Here is a 16,630-nt window from a genome sequence, read left to right on the forward strand (position 1 = left end):
GGAAAAGGACTGGGGGGTGGTTGGTGGATGAGAAGCTTTGACACATCCCTGAGAGCCAAATGTACCCTGGACCCCAAAGCCATGGGGCCAGCAGGGCAGTTCTGCCCCTCTTCACTCGCCTGGAGTGCTGTGTTCAGCTCTGGGAAACATTTAGATGAGATATTAGGAGGAAATTCTTTACTGAGGGGGTGGTGAGGCACTGGAACAGGTGGCTGTGGATGCCCCATCCCTGGAAGTTTTCAGGGCCAGGGAGGATGGAGCTCTGAGCAGCCTGGTCTAGTGGAAGGTGTCTGTGTCTATGTCAGGGAGGCTGGAGCTAGATGGTGTTTTAAGTTCTTTCCAACCCAACCATTCTATGATTCTATGAAATAACACAGAAAAGAGTAATCTGACCTTTCATCATGGAAACAGAACTTAATGTATCTTTTGTCCTTTGAATTCTTCTTCCACAAATCAGTTGATCAAGCACAGAACTGGAACCTCAAATAGTCTGTTTTCAATTAACTTTGAAGATTTGAGATAAACTAAAACTGATTATGAGCTCAAACACAAAAAGTCAACTCAGCAGACTGAGTTTTACCAATGAAGACTCAACTGCTACTACCCCAATTTTCTCACTTATTGGAATTTTATTGAAACAATCCTTGGGCTCATGTGCAGAAGTACTAGATTTCCCATATGACCTGAACAAGAGTGTTTTCCTGCTCCTCAGTTTGCCTCTGGAAGGATTCTGTACAGATTCCATTCTGGAAACCTTGTTCTCACCTAAAGCACCAATTCACACACTGCCAACCCTAACTGCAAACTGGAATGAAATACACCTACACACCCAAGAGATGCATTTTTGTAAAATATGCTGAAGTAATCTGACAGCATTATAGAATAGCAGCTTGCTGCACAAAAAGAGTCACCTGGTCTGCCCTTTAGGCCTTCACTTCAGTGACCCCAGAACATTCCATCAGTCCAGAACAGCCTCAGAGTCTAAAAAGCAGCACTGACTTTCATGAAGTAGCTTTCATTCTTGCCAAGACAAACTGATTTAGCCAACCAAAATCCATGCTAGCACTTTCACACTCCAGTCCCTGGAGATTACCAATAGGAAATTACTTTAGGTATGAATTACTGAATCCATTTCATGGTGTATCTAAAAAAATATTGCTTTCAAGTGTAAAATTAACATTACTCTAAACACCTTTGACTAGCAGACAAAATAAATTAATTTCTTCTTCCAAGCTGGTTATAAAATTTCTTTTAAATACTTTGTTATGGTAACTGAAATGAGCACCAGCCTGAAGCAGTTTTTGCTGGGTAGAGAGGTTAAATTTCTGCATCTGTGACAGGAACTGAAACAGCTTTACATTGATACAGCAGACAGACCCTCACATCATCTGCCTTAATACAAATCTGAAGGTAACTGAACCACCAGTCCAATACTTTAGACAAGGAAATAATTTATGTAAGCTTTTGTGTATTTCATCATAACACTAGTCCAGTGTGCTGATTTCACATTCCCATATGTTTTAGCTAAGAACAATTCAAATGATCAGCTCTAAATAAGTCAGTGCAATCTATAATTTAAACTTCTGTACATTTTTTTCCTATAAATGGAAAAAAACTCTTGCCATATGATCCCTCAAGGGTTGCAGACCTAAGAACTGGACAGAGTAGATGGAAAAGATAAATTTCACATTTCCACTCAACCTGTTTTATTGAAAAAACTTCTAAAACAATGCATGAGGCCTAAGAAGAAGCAAGAGTATTTTATCATTTCTGCCCAGCAAGTTTATTTAGTCTTAAGTTTTCTTGTCTCTATCTTCTGATTCACAAGAAAAATGACCATGTTTCACTTATAGTCACTAAATATTCCAACCAAGAGTAAGAGTGGAACCTGGTGAAATAACCAGTAACTCAAAGTCTGGGTTAAGCCAAAGAGCAGAAAGGGAAGTAAAAAGATTAATGTTGTAAGCTGTGAATTGTTTATGATTTTGAAGCTGATTTCTTCAGTTAAAAACTTGCAATAAGATCCTGCCAGAGCCAAGGAAATCAACTCACTGCAACTGAAAGTAGGCAGTTCCCACCTGTAACTGCAAAAATTTTGTGCCAGATCCAAATTTTCATGTGAATCCTCTATATTTTAAAAAATTACTTACTTTCAGTCTACACAAAAAAATCACTCAGCCTGCACAGAGACAACAGCTATTGCTGCTCAGTGGTTCAGCATATTCCAACCATTCCAGAGTTCTCCAACTGCAGCCTGAGTGGACAACACTTACCTGCAGACAACTGATCCAAAGCAAATGACCTAGATTTGTTGTGTGGGATAACCACTTTGCACTTGGAGAACTTCAGAAAACCTAGAAGTTTGTTGGTTTTTGTTTAACAGCTGAGTGTGACTGCATTAGCAAAGCCTTCCTACTGATTATTTAATCACATTTTTTCAACTCCTCTGGGTGTTTTATTCCCCGTCCTCTAAATTTTATAACTTGAAGCAAAAAGGAATTTTCTCCCAGATGTCTTCTTTCTACCCTGTATGCTTTGGGAAATATATGGGACAAGCTGATTTAACACCTCCCCCTTATCACATCTTACTGAAACAAACAGAAATAGCAAAAACATCCACAAGAAATCCTGTAGAGATAGTGATCAAAAACCAAATCCAAGTTAACAGATGCTGAGAAGGGAACTTGAACACAGAAAGTTAAATCCCTGTGGAAGAGGCTGAAGACATGAGTATCAAATTTTCATTATTTTTCTGGACTCATTTCTAGTATTTACTATTAGTTTATCCTGCAATATCCAACTGAGCTTCTGTTTAAAAAAAATATGAAAAAAAGGCTACTCAAAGAATTGCAGGACAACATTCCCCCTAAAAGATGCTCATCAGTTTATCAAAAAGGGGTTTCTGTTCTGAGGATAGTGTGTGTCTCCAGCTGGCATGTTGTAGCAAGTTGTACAACCAGAGCAGACAGATGTCTGTCCATGTAAAAAATGGATATCTACTTTGCAGTTCTCTACTTTAGGAGAAGTCTTAATTGCTAATAATAACACCAATACTTGGTCTATGAAAGTTAAGAAAATGAATGATGAACCTGATGATGAATTTTGCCTGTCTTGATATCATATCTAAAGTACTCTGAAAAGCTTTTAAAGCACTGCTACAATTATTCTGGCTTAAGCCAACAAAAAGGTGCTTAACAAGCATACTTTTCAGGTTTTGTTGGTGGTAAACAAGTATCTAGCTTATCCACCATAATCAAATGCAATCTGAAGTCCTTTGTCTCAGTCAAATGAATACAATTCCAGAAACAACTGCTAAATAAACTGAACTACTGAGCCATCTGTGCTTCAGTTGTATCAGCATTTTGGGAGACAAACAAACCTGATACATGAGTTGTTCTGTAGAACAGCAATGAACCAACTGTTTCCTAGCTACAGCTTCTAGAAGCTCATGCTACAATCCCAGCTTCAAAGATGTGCCAAACACTGTTATTGAAAACAGTTGTTCTCCCCCCCCCCGCCAAAAAATGCTTAACCTGTGTAAGATTTGAGTGAGAAATCATGCAATCCACTCACTACTTGCACTAGCAAGGGATGAAACAGGAATGAAGGGCCCAGTTGTGCAGCTTCTCTTGGCTCCCAGGAATTTCCATTTATAAGTTTGGTCCAAAACTTCCATTTATAAGTTTGTTTCTTAGCTAGGCAACAGCTCAGAGTAATGGCAGCAAATAGTTCTGACAGAATAAGCTGCTGCAGAGAAAGGTATCATTGCTCTCTGTTCAGATTACCCTTTAACTGATGAATGTTAGTGCATGAATTATTCTGGATGATGAACTGAAGCAGCCAATGATTAGACACTTCCCAAACTGTCTCTGCTTAGAAAGATTGTTAGAATTCAGAATTAAAGTTCAAATGCTTTAGTTACAGCATCAGGACTCACCTGTCAGCCCTGATATGGAGAGGACAAACAAAAATAAAAGCCTTTAACCATTAATTCTAAAGAACTGCAGATCAATCTAATGCCTTTATACCTTAAGTTGACATAATGTTCAGTGTTAGGCACTGCACCTAGTGCACACGGTGCAGCGTCCATTTTCATAGGCAACACTGAGCTGGCCTAAAGGGATTGGATTTTTTATTGCAAAAATGATTGGCCAGACTTCATATTTTACCAGTGTATTTTGGATGATGTGATTTGCATGATACCTATTCTAAGAGTACACTAAGCAGAAGATATTCCAGCTCACATGGGTGCCAGACAATTGCTAAACAGGAGCCATCAACCATACACAAACCAGAATCAGAGCATTAATTCTGTTTCAGTACTCAACCACCAGCAAACTGACAACAGATGACACGATGAAAACAGAAAAATCTACAAAACAACACCTGTTCCTGCAAAAAGGAATTTTTTTTTCAAGCTTAACATGTCAGAAACTGCTCCAAAAATTAAGCAGCTGAGCAAAGGATCCCAGCCATTGCCATGCATTCTGCATTGAGTGTTAACCGCCAATTAAAACACTTTCAGTTTCTGGAAGAGCCCCACATCAAGTTCTGCATTAAGCTGCTCAGAACATGTTGTCCAAGGAATGAACAGGAAGTGGATGTTTTCCTTTGAGGCAAACACACGGCGCCAGCTGCTGGGTTTCAGTTTCAATAGATGCCAGCTTGGTATCTTGAATTCTCTGCGTGATCTAAAGACACAATAAGTAAAAACCCCTGCAACAATAACAAATATAAATTCTCAAAGCTCAGGTTGTACTGTAGCAGGAAGAGATGAGAGAATAAACAGGAAGATGAGTGTATCTCCCAAAGATTATTGCTATGGTTAAAAATTCCCTGAATTTAAGTGCTTTAATTGGGGCTTAGCACCATAAGCAGGAATTAGCTCTCCAGAAACTGAACAAAAGATATGTCCAAGGCAAAATCAAGTGTTCTATCAAATCCAAAGCAATGAAGCTTAGCTTCTAAAAGGGTTTTCCTATAATATTAACAAGCGTTATTTTCCTGTGCACAGTGAATTTCCATTTTCTTCATTCAGCAATCCATAAAAAGATACGAAATGTCAAAAGCGGCATTAATGAGTTCTAGAAGTTTTGTACCTTAATGCAGAGTTTTGTTGACATGATGAAGCAGTTGGTGATTGGAGTCATGCAAAAACAAAGCACAGAGGCAAAAACTCGATCAGAAAAGCTATTTTTACATCTATAAAATAAATTCTGCTTTCTAAGCAGTATATACTTAAAAACATATGCATTAACAACTACTGCATGGCTCCTAAAACAGTTATACACATTGGAGTATTCAGCTTCACTATAATACTTTCCTTAAAATTTAAAAGATTGGTATTGTACTTAAGTTTGAAATAATCCACTTACAAAAGTTAAGCTATTTTCTTCAGGAATTACTGTTGAAAATGCTTTAGTAACTACAGTCTATTGACTTGTCACAGACATGGAACGAAACTGTATCTCATGTTATACTCTGATTAGAGGACCCTATTTTGAAAGTAATTATATTTACTGTCATTGTACCGAAGATAAATTTAAATAACAGACAATTACTGTTTTTATCATGAGAAAAATTCAAGTTTTTTAAACTATGCTAAATATCCAAGACTTTAGCCAAGAAACAGTTAACAGCATTACTGAAGTTATTGAGAAGTCAGCAATCCAAGAAATGAAGATTCTCAGAAATGCCTCACTCGAGTACAAAGGATTCTGTGGGGTTTTTTGTGAGTTTGATTTTTCTTAATACAGGGCACAAACAGAAATGCAGATCTCACCTCACAGGAACTCTCCTAGCCTCTTTTTTATTGGACTTGAAATCTTCCACTTTCAATTGCATTACCTGAATCAAGCACTGGAAGCATTTTTGAACCAAGAGAAAAATACTTTTTAAACATTTATTGCCTATGGTATTTGCTTTCATAGTGTCATTAGCAAATCAGTTTAAATGAGAGATGCTGATGGTAACTGTTCTATGGACAGCTCTCTATCTATTGTCTCAAATGGCCTAACAGCTCATCTTTCCTTCTTGAAGCTAATCACTAATTTATAGGTCACAAGTGTTCAAAAGCAAGTTCATAAATGACCAGAGTTTGGGAAATGAAAGAACTAGTCATCCAACAGTAATTATCAAGACTTGATCTGAGCACATCAGAAACTCTGAGCACACAATTTGGTTGTATAAAGTGAGTCAGAACATTCTCTGAACTTTGGCTGCAAGTGTGGCAGGGCAATCTCCAGAACACCTATCCAGTGATGTTTTGGTCTGCTCAGCTCATTAGCCACAGCATGCAATTACTCTCTTTGATTTCCAAAGCATAGCTGAAGGCTAAGTGAAAGGATTTCACCATTTCCCTTCAGGCCGGTAACCACTGAGGAAGGCAGCAATGTGTGTAAGCAAAGACAAAACTGCAGACCATATTCTAATTCTTGGTGCAGCAAGAAAGAATTTTTGTGTCTTCCTTTAAAGAAATGCAGTGCCCTTGGCAAACAATGTATCTGAACTGAGCTACAGAATTACACTGCATAAGAAATACTAATAAAGTATGTAAAAATGGGCAAAGTGCTAAAAGCACCAAATCCCAACTCCCTCAAGCGACTTCAAAGCCATATTCATGTGCATTATGAGTTTTCAAGACCGTATTTTTCTTTCCCTTCCTACTCTCCCTCATCAGAATTTCAGTTGCTTTTGGGAAAACAAATTATTTGCTACCGTAGTCTTTATTAAAAAGATGAAAAAAACCACGACCCAAAAAAAAACAAACCCACAAAACAAACCCAAGTACATTCCAATCAGAGAATTAAGACAAATACTGAAGCTTGTTCAATAGGATTTATTAATACTGATTGCATTCAAAGTCAAAATAGCAACACTACAGATAGCAGTTCCTTAACCATTTAAATGAAAGTATTATTTCCTTCCCCATCTGTGGCCTGTGACTGTAGAATTTGCCATCACTGGTCATGATCAACATAGGCTTTAACAACAGTATACTACAAAAAAGTCAGTCTCCTACCCAGCATCCGATAAAAGTTTAAAATTCACTTTAATATGAGCTGTACTGATTTGTACCTACCCCTCCTCATAATGAGCTAAAGCAGAAGAACATCTAATTGTTGAAAACTGCTGAAACTGCAACTTGTAAGAAAAACAACTGTTGTATAACCAACTGGTCAGTTATTGGCACTTATTAATTCCAGCTCGTGCTTTTGTCCCTGGCAATAGATCTGTCTATGGAAATGACAACTGCTTCCTTCCACAGAACTGTACTGGGAAATTCAACATTCATTTTACTATGGAATTAAAAATTAGGGATAATTTAACACAAGCCTTCAACTTGAGAAGTGGGGAAATTAGGTAGAAAGAAGTAACTTTGCTCACACTTTCGTGTGGACACACATTCAGAAGTTCAAACAAACATTAACAAGAAACTATAAAAAACATGCTAAATTCAACTGATGCTTCACATAAAACTGGATCCCCATCACTTCAGCAATATAATCATACACATCCCCTGGTTTTCTGCATATTTCCTCAATTTTCTCTTCTGACCTTTAATCAGACATCACAATTCTTGGACATGAGAACCCTCGGTCCACAATGTTCTCCTTGAACTTCAGTAGAATATTTGATCTTCAAATCCTGGTATATTACCAGCTGAGCCCATGGTCCTTCAGAAAAACCACACAGAAGTTGTTTGGTCTGTTGAGAAGTACCCAAAGGAATCCTTATTTATGCATTTTGACAGTGCTGCAAGATCCACTCATTCAGGATTTTTTACTTCTATGACCTGCATCACCAATGCCACGGTACCCAAGTCAACACGCACTGCATGATCTTCACATCTAACTCAACTTTCCACATATTATTCCAAATGGATACAGATCCACACCACTGCAGAACTGTTCTCCTGAAGTTTTAGAAAGCTTAGCTCATCTCCTGTAAGCCTTCTGTTGAAGTCAAAATAGCTAATTGAGCTATGCTTGAAAAACAAGGATTTATTAAAGATAAAACTGGTACCACAGGGTAAACTGTGGTTAGAATAAAGGAGGGCAGAAAAAAGAGCAGTACTAGAATTAAGTGTTTTCCTCACACCACTAAATTCTCTGCTTGTTATTCATAACCTATTCCCAACTTTGACTGTCATACTTAGGAATGCATATGCTGTATACCACAAACTTGGACAAAACAGGATATATTTCAGAGATAAAATTTGCTTTCAATTTAGGGAGTGGAATACATTAGTACATCAGCAAAAAGAAAAGAAGATTAAATTCAATGTTTTATTATCTGGTCTTAATATAACTCTACTTTTTGCAGCAAACAGCCATGAGGCACAGGAGAAATCAGCACAGTAAGAACAGCCCAGACAGAATCAAGTAAGTAAGTACTTAACTTGGGTTTTAAGCATGGAAAGGTCAATTATGAATCACTTAGCAATATGTTAAAGCCACCAAGATTTTCAGAGCACAGACACAAACTCAATGAATAAAATCACCATAGCCTGATATCAACATCCCAAAGAAAACATTACATTTTGCAGTTCCAGATTCATGATCATTCAAATGATCACAGCTGGAATGAGCTCTATTTAAATTTCAAATTGAAATGGCTGAAGAATCAATTCCATACTTTCACAAAAAAAAGGGAGAGATTTGAGAATCCTGGGATGTTCATTCAGTCAGTGAGTCACACATTCCATCACAATGCCAGGTTTGCAGGCAAGTTTGTTACTTCATGCTGCTCCTATAAACTACTTAAGAACTGAGGCACAAACTATTAATATCTTTGAATAATTCTTTGCCACATGTCCTCAGATACTCTTGGATCAGACTGGGGAAATTAATTAGCCATCCTGAAGAGGTGGTTTTCAACAACCTCATTCATTTTATTGTGCACACTACTAAGAAGTGGCAGCTGTGCTGTCTGTGTTTTTCTGAAAGTTTTTCTGGTACATTCCCGGGATTTTGGTTAAGAGCAACTCCACCATGAAAATGGAACCTGCTAATGGCAGGTTACAGTAGCAAACAATTATCTTGTTCCATAAAAGAAGGATTTAGGTCATCATGTTAAAATGTGAAAAATGTAAATTGAACGCCAAGCTTAATTAGAACTACCCAGTAAAACAAAATTATCTTTAGCAATCACACTTCAGCAGACTCAACAGTAATCAAGTGGAAAATAACACAACTCCTAGAATCTGCAAATAAAAACAAATCCTCATAGTAAAAGTGCTAACACTGGGGAGTGTTACAGAGATATCCAAGAGGCCCCAGAGGGAATAAGCTCAGTGCAGCAGCTCCCAGATCAGGGATATGCTCCTGGACAAGGCAGTGAGGTCGAGCTGCCCTGCACTGTAATCCAGACAGGCTTCCAGGCTGTCACTCAAGAGCAGGAAACCTGTTACCTGACCAGAGGCAATTCAGGTATCAATGCAGCCATAATAACAATGTGCACTTCAGCATGATGAGATAAGGGGAATTTCAATGTATCCATTATATCTGTAAATCAAGTAATCCTCTCGTATACAGCAACCATTTAAGCACACACTTTCATTTAGTCTGTAACTGAAGGTGTAATAGTCATTGGAATGGACATTGAAGAGAACAGAGGTTATCCCAAAGAATTAAAAGCTATTTATTACTTCATGTTAATCTCTCTTCTTGCAGATATATTTAAGTTTCTTCTCTTTTTCACAACACTTAACTATATCCCTCACTGCTGCTTCTTGTTCAAAAAGTTACTTCTACACATTTTTTTTTATTTTAGCCTCCATAGTTAGTTTAGCAGTTGTCAAGTTTTATGCATTTCTCAAGACACATACTCAAACTTCACTATATCCCAAAGAACTGCAGATTGCAGCATCACAGCTTTGTCAGGAACACACAGGTGGTCGCTGTTGGCTAGATGAGTTATTGGAGGTGCTCCAGGAATCTGCTTTGTTTGTTTTGTTATTTAAAAAAAACAAGACTCCACACCAGAAATGCCTATGAGGGCCACTTTCTAGAAATACCCATTTCACATCCTACCATAACTTCAACCTCCCAGTCCTCTGAGCAGTAAAAATCTGGTGCTTCCAGCTTTGTTGCCTGTCCTGTCTTCTTATGGTATTAGGCTAGTTGATTTGCCAAACTTAAATGTAAGCAGTGGTAGGTTTAGGAAATGATGCAAAGGATTAAATCAGCTCATGGAAGTGGGGAATTCTCAGTTAAACTATGGGAGATGAAATTACTTCAGAACAAATATTTTGAAGCCTCTACTACAAATCTAAGTTTATCTTGCTAAAAACTTTATGCCTAGTGAATAAAAGAAATTGTACTTCACCTCAGAAATCTACTGGTGATTGGAAATGCTATGTGCACAGGCTGATAGAGAAGTCCTTTCTAAGCAAATGCACAGTTTATCTAATTCCACTGGGGAGGAAGGTTAAAGAAAAGGAGAAAGAGCAAACACTATTCATATTAAGAAATTCTGTAGGCTTAATACAACTTGCTCTTTGTCTAACTAGTACTTTTTAACCCACTCCCTACCTTGAGGGAGGTAAATTTCTTTCAGCTGCGTGGGTCCTCCTCACACATTAACCTGCACATTTGATTCACTTGTTCCCATGGAAGTTTCTGCCTTCTTGAGGAATTCTAAAAATTTGAGTGGATGTACGTGGGAAGAGTGCAGAATTCCTTCAATCCTTTAGATTCCTGTAGGCATCTCTGAAGCTAACATATGCTGGCTATATTAAAAAGGGAGACATCAAAGAAAGCAAACAGTAAAAAACTACTTTTTAATCTAGTCATCATAAAAATAGCTGACACTGTACTTGCTAGCATAACACACTAGATACACTATTCCAGGAGAAATTTACATTTACCATAAAGTTGACACTGTTGTAAGTTGAGAAACATAGACACTAATATCATGTCTCTTACAAAAACAGAAATAAGTCTTACATGGCTATTCCAACTATAAAAATAATCTTTCATATTTTAATAAAATAGAAGTCACCAGTATCTTTCAAATGCAGACTGGCAACACAGATCTCTTTTGCTAAGCAACAGTGCAGTATCACTTGGCATTGTCTGTTTCATTGGCACCCCTCAGAACTACTCTTTCTGTAAAAACTTTTATTCCTGAAGAAAGTAACTTCAGGAGAATGCAAAATCCCTATGTAGAAAAATATGTAACGCAAATGGAGACCCTTGCTTCTGTTTCTGTATCCTTTCTTTGTCCAGGAACTGTTGAAGGAGCAGAAACATTCACATTCTTCTTGGTACTTACTAGCCAAACCTCAGATTAAAAGAAAAAAAAAAGATACTTATGACTCCACAGACAGAAACTCCATAGCTTATTACATTATTGCACACAAGTGAAGAAAAGTCCAGTCTGATTAAGGGAGTTCAATTCCTACATTCCCACTGATAACATCCATTTATATTATTATTTTTAGAGCACCCAGGGTCACCTAGTTTGCATTTCAAGCCCTGCCATTCAAACATGAAACAAAATCAGAGGTCAAACCCTTCATGTGGTAATTGGTGGCAAAACTGCAAGATCATAGTTAAAGGCTGTATTGTTTCCAAACAAATAATGAGGAAACAAGACTAGAACAAGAAACAAAACAAATGAGAAGCTGGGAACCAAAAGTTTCAGGAAGACAGACAAGGAAGAATTTTATGAAGATGCAGACTGTAAGATATATATGACTGCCTCCCCCATTACAGGGAGAGGAAATTTATGCCACTGCAAAGTTTATATAAGTAAAATTCCTGAACATTAAATCATACTTAGAGCAGGAAAGCAGCAGGGAGCAGAAGCCATGTAACCGATAATGAAGAAAGTCAGAAAGAACATAGAGCACAGAACAGATACTTTCCTGAGAACTCCAGCTACCAAAGCATGATTTGCCTTCACATATTTCATTAATCTCAGAACTGAGAATGTGAAGTTCCAGTTGAGGCTTCACCTACATTCAGATGATTTACAGAGTTCTCTTGCCCCTCCTCAACGTGCATTTCCTTTATACAGTAAAACCCAAACTCATTCTTGTACTCTTCCCTTCCCTGAGGGCACCCCCTCCATTTCATTTACCTTAACAAAACTGACCTACCTGCACCTCTGTGAAACTTACAAAAAAATCAGACAGAAAAAAGATTTACAAACCACTAGGAAGGATAAGGATCAGCCAAAACTCGGTTATATAAGCTTTGCTTCCACAGGAAACCAGGCTAAGAGTTTACTAGTCCACCAATTTGTCAAGGAAACAAAAAGGACTGAAAACATTTGACTTCTTGTAGGTTGTTTAACAACTGAAGACACAACACATACTTGGAAGTGTGAGAAAAGTATGAATAAGATTAGATCACAAACCAACAGAAAACACCCAGAGTTTATTCAACTTCTACATTAGGAGCAGTTCTACAGTGTAAGAGTACTCAAGGATTGCAGGCTCCTTGTACACTAATCATGTAATTCCAGTGAGTATCTCTCTTTTAAGGATGTCTGCCTCATTAGTGCAGTTAGATGAGAGAGTTCAGCCTCTCCACTACAGCAGCATCCAGGCTGGCTCAAGCCTCTTTGAGTAGCAGATGGAACCAAGTATTTGACTGGGCACTGAGGCAGATGAGGAGTGATCACATAAATCCATTTGCTACACGAGTTGCAGTGACACTCAGGAAGAGTGGGAATACAGAAAAACCTTTCTAATTAGCACTGCAGTGAACTTGTAGATAGAAACTGAACCAAGACAATGCCACAGCCTTGAAGCTTTTGCCTCAGCAAAAGATACACAAGGAACCAATAATTACTAGCGTGCAGTGAATTTTCTAGACATGGAAACCATTTAAAAGCAGGAGGAAAATCCAAATATGCTGCTGACACACTCTGCAAATCCCCAAATCTGAGAAGATACTAGACATACCAATGTATTACCCAACCTTTAATACACAGACAGGTACACAACCCTTGGCAAACAGCTGAAGTGGGATAATTGTTCCCAGTTATTTCCTCTAGAACTTTATGGGCAGAGCATGTGAGTGCACAGCCACTTTGATGCAAAGTCCAGAAGCTTAGCTGGAACTGTCAGAGAAGACTATTCAGGCTAAGCTGTTGGACTTTGTACAAAAGCAGCTGGAAGTACTTGCACACTTTTCTTTCTGCCAGGAGCACTACGAGTTTGCAAGTTGACAACTGGAGTAGAAAGAACCTAAATCATCACGGCAAGTTGTGTCAGCATGTGTCAAGCTCCCAAAGACAATCATTAACTTGTTTGGAGATCAAAATAATTACAGGTAAATTAGATGTACACCTCTGCTCTGATGTAACAGCTCCCAGACAATCTCCCTGAACAGCAAGGATTCACTGAAGCAGGACGTTGCCCTTGTGTGCTTTTCTCAGTGACAAGAGAAGGCAAATGAGGACAGAATGCAGCTTTCCAACCCTGCCGTGTACCTGAGGAGTGTTCAGCCATCACACAGGTGTCTGCTGTTCCCGAGCACTCGCCCTGCCCAGCCACCAGCACACTTCCCAGAAGGTTAATGAATTAAGCCTCAGCACACCCGGCAGCTTAGCATCACCCTATTAAGGACGAGCCCTGAGGCACCGAGGGGAAGGATAACCAAACGCAGGCCACAAATCCACACAGGATCAGGGGCCGGGATCCCGCCTGTCAATGCGTTAAGTTTCCCTAGACACGGAATGACTCCAGCGGCATACACGGGGCGGCGGGGGCAGGAGACAAGGAGGAAGCCGAGAGGCCCCGCGGAGGGGGAGGGGGCGCTGGGCTCCGCACGGAGCTCAGCCCACGGCCAGGAGCGCAGCCCGTACCCGCCCGGGCCGCGGCTCCCGCACCCCGGGCCCATCCCGGGGGCTGCGCGCACATCCCTCCCTCCCTCCTCCCTCCCTCCCTCCCTCCCTCCCTCCCTCCTCCGCCCGCGCCGCCGCCGCCTCCTACCTTGGCCACGTAGTCCTTCACCTCATCCAAGTCTCCGTTTTTGAGGGCCCACATGAACTCCTTGTCGGACATCGCGGCCGCCGGGCGGGGGGACGCGGGCGCTGAGCGGCGAGGGGCCGGCGGCAGCACCGGGAGCGCGGGCGGGCGGGCGGCGGGAGCCCCTCCCCGGCTGCCGGGCGGGGCGGGGCCGGGCTCGGCGCAGCGCGGGAAGGCGCGCGGGCAGCGCGGGGCGGGGCCGGGCCGGGCACGAGGCAGCGCGGGCGGTCCCGCCGGGGCGAGGAGCGGCTTCACTCGCGCGCGGCCGCGCTTCCGCTTCCGGTTCCCGTGCCCGGCCCCCCGCTCCGCCGCGACGCCCACGCGGGACGGCGGCACACGGGGCGCAGAGCGCATGCGCGCGCCGCCGGCGTCCCCGCGTTGCCCCGGATACCACGGGGGGAAAGGGGAGAGCGAGCAGGGAGGGCTGCGCATGCGCCCTGAGACCCGCCCGGGCCCCGCGGTTGCCGTGGAGACGCGGCCTAGGCCGGAACCGCCCGGACCGAACCGTGCCGAGCTCGGCCGGGACTCGGGACCCGCCCTCACAGTCTGTGCCTGCTGCGGGAACCACGTGTCTGAATAGCTGTTCTGCAAACCCCGAGGCTCTAAGCTGCGGGTAATTATCATAATGCTTCCAAAGCAGCAGCGGGGAGACATGAAAGGAAGGATGTGGTGGTTAATTAATATGTTGGCACTCGGCGGTTGCATCTGTTTAACGAAGCCACATGTTTTGCCTACGAAACATGCAGCCTGCTGTGTGACTCAGGCTTGTCTGCCAGCAGGCAGCCGCTCTCCCTAATCCCCCCTGGCAAAGAGCATCCCAAACACCCTCGGAGCTGGAGCTGCTCTGCAGTGCCTGTAGCCGGTCTGAACCACAGAGCAGTTTGGTTGGAAGTGACCTCTGGGATCATCCAGCCTGACCTGTAACCCAGCACCACCATGCCTGCCAGACCATGGCACTGAGTGCCACATCCAGGCTTTCCTTGGGCTCCTCCAGGTGACTGGAGATAGTATGAAAATGTGAAAAACGCCAGTCACTTGTTATTAAAATTTTAAAAGTTTAATAGTCATAAAATGGTTATAAAAATAGTAACACAATTAGAGTAATAACAATTTGGACAAATTGAATTAAGACAATATGAGACAATAAAAACAAAGAGTTATGGATGCCTGGGTACCTTTTTCTGGGCATCAGAGCCTGAAAAGGGACACACGTTAACAAAGGATTAACCTTTAAAAACAATAGCCCATTGCATATTCATACATCACATACATAATGCATAAATTCTATTCAAACACAGGATTCTGTCTGGTCAGCATCAACTTCTTCCCTCTAATCCTAATAGCACCTTCAAGGCGGGAAGAAGTTCGTTTCTTCCGATAAGAGGGCAATAAATTCTTTTTCTCTGAAAGATCTAGGTGTCCTGTGGCTGCTATCTCGCTGCAAGTCCTTTCTTTTAAACAAAGCATCTTACATAGCATAGTTTCTATTTTAATAATTTTTATAACCTAAAACTATATTTAACACAGTACTTAAAAAACTTAATACAGCATAACTTTCTAACACAACACATATAATATTCATTTTAATATTTGCAAAAAGCCAATCATAAAATACATGCGTTTTTCACAAAAACACACAGGTTAGGAAGAATTTCCTTACTGTGAGGGTTGTGAGTCACTGGCACGGTTGCCCAAGTGAGACACAACTGCTCACTTTGAAAATTTCAAAAGGTTTATTAAACCTTAACAAAAACACAACAAAAGGACTACATAAGGAAAAAGGTGCAGTGCTGAGAACTGCCTCTCGTGCACACCACATGGCTGGTTCATCTTCAAGATGGATGCTCAGTCTTTGAGCATCCATCCCTGCAACCCAATACCCCTGGGGTTGCACCAGCCAGCCCCAGCTGGGTCTGCCAGTCAGCTCCTCTTGGCCCTTTATCAGTGGAGATGCTTTCTTGTCACTGGATTGGAGGTCAGGTGTTGCCATGCTGCCCCCCTGAGCACCCCCAAGCTTTTCCATTCCCCACTGCCCCATGCCAGGGACACCTGTGCAGCTCCTTTGTACCTGTCCTGGACAGCCCAGGCTGTGTGATGGCAGCAACACAGGGGGGAAAGGGAACTGTGGGGAGAGCAGAGGGCATCTAAACTACAATAACATAACTGTACAGCACTAAAGCTTTTCTTAATATCACACAATAGTTATCTTTTAATTGTGAGAGCAAATCGTCTCATTATCCATCTATAATGCTAAGGAAGTTAATAGATGTCCCATCCCTGGAAGTGTCAGGACCAAACTGGATAGGGCTTGAAGCAATGTGGTCTAATTTAAGTTGTCCCTGTTCATGGCACAGGGCTTGGAGCTAGATATATCTTTCAGGTCCTTCCAACCCAAACTATTCTATGATTCTATGAATCCATCGTTCTGTAAGAATGAGTTAAAGTGTAGGGAGACTGCCTTTTGTGGCCCAGTTGCTCCCTTTGAGATAAAATACAACTCTCTGCTTACTATTTAAGCTTTGTTTTGAAGTCCTACCTTACTGCTAAAGTGTCCCAATCTGTTTTAATAAATAAATTGGAATTCATTGTTGCAGTCTGTTATATGCTGCTGGTATTCTATAATGTACCCACTTGTATAAATCATAA

General features: G+C 41.1%; 1 protein-coding gene across 1 annotated transcript in view; it reads right to left on the reverse strand.

Annotated features, from left to right (window-relative positions):
- The window catches only part of MTPN (myotrophin), a 30,348-nt gene extending 16,236 nt beyond the window's left edge, over nt 1–14,112 (reverse strand). Inside the window, exon 1 of the mRNA XM_058804977.1 lies at nt 13,949–14,112. Coding sequence (XP_058660960.1) covers nt 13,949–14,020 — 72 coding nt within the window. The 5' untranslated portion in view covers nt 14,021–14,112. The remainder of the gene's footprint in view (nt 1–13,948) is intronic.
- Nucleotides 14,113–16,630: the final 2,518 nt, after the last annotated feature.

This window comes from Ammospiza caudacuta, chromosome 5, assembly GCF_027887145.1.
Source record: "Ammospiza caudacuta isolate bAmmCau1 chromosome 5, bAmmCau1.pri, whole genome shotgun sequence".
Lineage (NCBI taxonomy): Eukaryota > Metazoa > Chordata > Aves > Passeriformes > Passerellidae > Ammospiza > Ammospiza caudacuta.